Source organism: Crocodylus porosus, unplaced genomic scaffold (assembly GCF_001723895.1).
Source record: "Crocodylus porosus isolate Cpor-Errol unplaced genomic scaffold, CroPor_comp1, whole genome shotgun sequence".
Classification (NCBI taxonomy): domain Eukaryota; kingdom Metazoa; phylum Chordata; order Crocodylia; family Crocodylidae; genus Crocodylus; species Crocodylus porosus.
Window position 1 is genome coordinate 18,306,748 of NW_017728943.1, and position 4,787 is coordinate 18,311,534.

Sequence of the window (4,787 nt, forward strand, 5' to 3'; positions counted from 1 at the left end):
CATCTGACCCCAGTACTCTTTCCTGCCATAGCAGGGGGTTGGACTTAATGATCTGCTCAGGTCCCTTCTAACCCTACTAACTATGAAACTATGAAATAATTTTATGCTAGTTCATAGAATGTGCAGCTGACTGACAGAACAGTGAGAATGACTAGAAAAGTGGTGTGAATGCAAGGCAATGCCCTATGTAGACAAGAAATCTTCAATAGTTACGGAACTTTTTTTTCAGTTAGGAATTCGACTTTCAGAGTGCCATTTGGCACATTCCCCCCCACCGCCTTTTTAGCGGTTTTTTGACACTGGGATCTCTTGGGGTCAGAAAACCCACTCTGTGCTACAAAGTAGCAGCATGCAGAATATCTGAATGTGTGTTGTTGTGCCACTGCAGATGGGTCTGTGGCACCATGTATCATATGTTGCCACTTGCCTGCATGAGCCCATTAAGTCTTCAAATTATTCTATCAGTTGCTTTTACTGATAAAGTGGGCCAGGGAAAAGAGGGTTATGGGAATGACCTCTCTTTATCCTGTAGGGTGCAGAGCTGATGCAGGGGCACAGACTAATCCCGTCAATATTGTCAACAATGTGGATGTGGGAGCAGAGCTTCCAGTTGCAGCTCCTAGGATAGAAAGCTGCTGAAGAGACTATGGGCATACATGAGATCACTAGAACAGCAGGAGCCTAAATTTGCTCAGTCCTCTCAGCAAATAAGCAAGGAAGATCTCTTTTGTCTTAAGGGTTTTAATGTTGGATGAGATATATGTTCCTTTCTCTTGTCCCACTAATCAGTGGGAACCATGACTTCACATGTATTGATTCAGCCTCAAACTAATGTGGGTTGGCATCTTGCCACTCTGCCAAGTCATGCCTTCAGAAGGGTCTGTGCAGATTCCTTAATCTTTTGAACCCCTTTGAAGGTGGTACTATCCATGTCTGTCAGATTGGGGTTAGGTCATACAGATTGGAGCTGGAGTCTAATTGAAAGCAAAGACAGCCTCCCCCCCCTCTTAATCTGGTTTTATGTATGGATAGTGTAAGGCTTTCTTTATACAAACTAGATGTGGATTGGACAAATGATTTGGTGTCTAAACTTTAAACTGAAAAGTCATTTATAGAAAGCAACTCTAAGCTCATGCAGTGTAGCTTTAAACAAAACGTCTTTATTGTTTAACAGGGTTAATGTGAAAATAAAGCACTGAATTAAACTCAAAGTAGCCTCAAAACAATCTTGTCATCTGAACGTTTGGACAAATATGACCCTAAATTATCAAATTACTCTATTGTTTTATCCCTTTTAAGGAAGATACAGCACAGATTAGTCTAATGCTGCTACTCTAATTAGTCTTATTACTACTTCTCTCTGTGTGAAATACTGAATAGGTTCAGGTGTTTTTGCAGTACTCTTACTGAAATACCCAGCAGTCTTCCTTAACTACAGTTTCCAGGTACCTTCTTATATTCTTGAAATTTGTACAAGCAGTCATTCCAACAATAGAATATGACTTCACAAGACACTTTACAATGTAATTATAAGATTGCTGAAATGTTCTATGGTGATTATCAATCTGGATTTTTTTTAAAGAAAATAGCCCCCATATGCAACTTACTCACCATTGTACACAGTTTCTGTAACATTAAACTTTTATCGAGTTTATGCATCAAAATAATGTTCCAGTACCAGCCTTTTTAACAAAGAATTTTGTGTGTAAAATAAACACTTTCATTCCTGTACTTGCAATATGTCTAGAAGTGTTTTTTCTTGTATCATAGGATTAACTCAGGGCTACAACCTCTTTTCCTGTATATGACTTCCTTATTTACAACCAGGTTTTTTCATGCTGTTATTGCTTTCAAAATGTAAGGTCAACACATGTCCCAGTATGGGTTGACCAGTCTTTCATTTATTTCTACAAATAGTTGTAATATTTTTTTATTCAACTTTACTTTTACTTCGGTCAATGCATGTAACCAGCACACATGTTTTGGAAGGTTATATTAAAAGTGTAGGTATCAAAAGAAACATTTGAAATTTGACACAGGCATTCATGTACCAACTCAGGCATGGAAACTCGGGCTGCTGGAGACTTGCAATGAATATAGCTGAGAGGGGAGAGTAAAGATAACTATTCCTGACCAAATCCTGGACTAATATTTTTCTGCTGTTTTTATGAACTTGTGATTAGCTAACAATATTTGTACACTTCTCTCTAGCAGGAAGTCTGACGAGCTGTGTCTTATAGGTGTTACTAATGAGAATTTTTAATTCAGTAATTTGTTCTTGCAACTTCCACTTCTCCAGTTCCTTCAGCACCAACTGAAAAACGTCAACTGACAATATACTCCAATATTCTTCTTACACCTAAGCCATGCCGTCTTCTGGCTAGAAGAGAGGTCCCCTGAAGTACTTCTGCACACTGAGATGAATCCAGGAAAGCCAGCTGTGACAGGATATTTAAAATTCTTTCCCCCTAGAAAGGATTTTAGGGATGGTAGTATTTTCATCAGTACCTCCACTTACATACATTGGAGTCTTGTAACAAAAGTTACATCCTTCTAGCTCAGGGCTAGTAGTTAGGGACTCTGTAAAAGCAGTGAGATTCAGGCCCTGAAGCTTTCTCCTGGGCATAGAATGGAAGACTGGTGGTAACACTTGATCTTGTAATGGCCTTATTTCTGATCCCAGTAAAAAATAAAATAAATTAGTTCATCTACTGCACTTTATTTTCTTGGGATCTGTCACCAGTACAGTCACTGCTAGCTATGCAGTTGCAGTAACACAGAACACTGCCCAGACTGTTCAAGCCATTCCTGAAGCTGGATAAATACTTGCACAGTTAGCTTATGCTGTGCTGCATTAGTTCTAGCTTCCCATACCATCTGTGCACCTCGATAGAGATACCAGATTCTCTAGTCATTGCTTCTTCCTTCTGTCTGAGAATTCCTGCTGAGATCACTCCTATAATGTGTTCTAGGGGTTTTTGGGGGGCTTTTGTTGCTCTAATTTAGTCTTTGTGCACACAACATCTTAAGTTTCTGATGGTTGTAGTAATACGCAGCTGGGACCCAGGACTCCTGCCCATGAGTCATGTGCTTATTATGCTGCAAGGGAGACCAGAAGGAAGTCCTGATTCTGTTGAAGGCAATGAGTCTTGCTACTATCCACAGTGGACTTTCATGCAGGAAATTTGGATATTGTGTAAGATAAGCAATCTTACAAAAGCTGGAATACAGAGCAGCATACAACCCCCCTAATCTGAACAATACACCAGTTCTCAGTGTAGGTCGAGCATTTTAAAAAATTGTGAACAGAAAAACAACAAAAATTCCCAGTTATAAATCTTCATTAAGGCACAGGGAAGGGAAAAAATACATATCCGTGACTTCTAAGTTACCAGTTACACATCATTAATCTTGAAATGTAAGAGTTAAGTTTAAGACCCAAACGTTTTAGAAGGAATGAAAACAGAATTAAAGCATCTGTTCAGCCTTTTTCCCCCTTATTGTTTTGTCTTATCTAGTGACAACTAAGCAATGTGATCTGATGGATGACTCTGAAAACTAAAATACCTTTTTAGGCATGCAGCCATATGGAATTTATAGGAAAAGATACAATTTCTAAATGTCTGATTAGTCCACTACATACCAAGTACAGAGTTTTCTTGTTCTACCAGCAAAGAATGTGTCTGTGTAAATCTATACTCATTAAGCTAGGAATGAGATGGATTTAGAACCTGTAAATGCATTTACAGGAAGCCTTGTTCCACACTGTGTTGCCCCTGTGGAGCTGTGTACACCAACAGAGAGGTTGAAGAGCTGCTCTTAATTGCTGGGTTTTTATGCTGGCATAAATGACTGTACACATGATGCTGTCTGCTTTCGTTGTGCAGCCATGCAGTGGATTCTAAACTCAGCTGCCATTAAATGGATGAGTGAGACCCTACTCAAACTTCTTTTTCTGATATTTTTCTTTCCAAAAGGCAACTTTATGGGTTTACAACTTGTTTGCTATCCACAGTGTTTTCCTGCCCTTTGATTTTTAAATGCGAGTGATCTGTTTTAAACTTGCTTCCAAAAGGAGCCATTTCAGTCTCAGGGAAAGGCCTTTTAGCCTCTTGTTTTTCTTGCCACTTAAGAAATCCACATTTGCTTTTTTCAAGGCATCCAGTTTGCCTGGTAAGTGCTTGGTAGGCTGGCTCTTCCTTATGTACATTAGAAACCAAGTATTTGTTGTCGCTAAATAATTAACCCCTTTCTGTTTCTCAACAAGTCCTTTTCACTCTAACCAGGGCATGCTTGCTGGACACACATTGTATGCTGTTTTCTGGGCATATGCTGGTCAAGCAAGGAATTGCTATAACAAGAATCCAAACAGTGACTTTCAGCCAGGGTGCCATCTAACATATGATTTACAAAATAAATCCAGAGATTTCAAATGGGAATCCAACATGTCGAAAACATTCTGTTCTGTTGTGGTCTTTCTGAGTTCTTTGCAACAGAGGAATTGCTGTGTTTTTCTGTAATCTAAGAGTGAAAGCTAAAAGTTGGCATTTTCCAGGGTTACCTTGAGTCTAATGAGGCTGAGAACTACTGTGGTAGACACACATAAAAAGTGCAAACCTGAATCTTACATATGTGACTTAGTGGAACTACATTGTGCTTACTCATGTTTTGGACCTTTGCACAACAGTAGTTCTCATCCTTGGAGACTGACTCCATTTCAAGAGTCGATTCCTGGTTGTTTTTGTTTTGTCTGTGCCTGTTTTACACCTAGCCTGGCTTAAGTTGTG

The 4,787-nt window shown here is 39.3% G+C and overlaps 1 protein-coding gene across 2 annotated transcripts in view; it reads left to right on the forward strand.

Moving 5' to 3' along the window:
- The window catches only part of ATG3 (autophagy related 3), a 23,417-nt gene extending 21,679 nt beyond the window's left edge, over positions 1-1,738 (forward strand). For both annotated transcript variants that reach the window (XM_019548823.1, XM_019548824.1), the window contains exon 9: positions 1,446-1,738. In XM_019548823.1, coding sequence (XP_019404368.1) covers positions 1,446-1,527 — 82 coding nt within the window. In that variant the 3' untranslated portion in view covers positions 1,528-1,738. The remainder of the gene's footprint in view (positions 1-1,445) is intronic.
- The last annotated feature ends 3,049 nt before the right edge of the window (positions 1,739-4,787 follow it).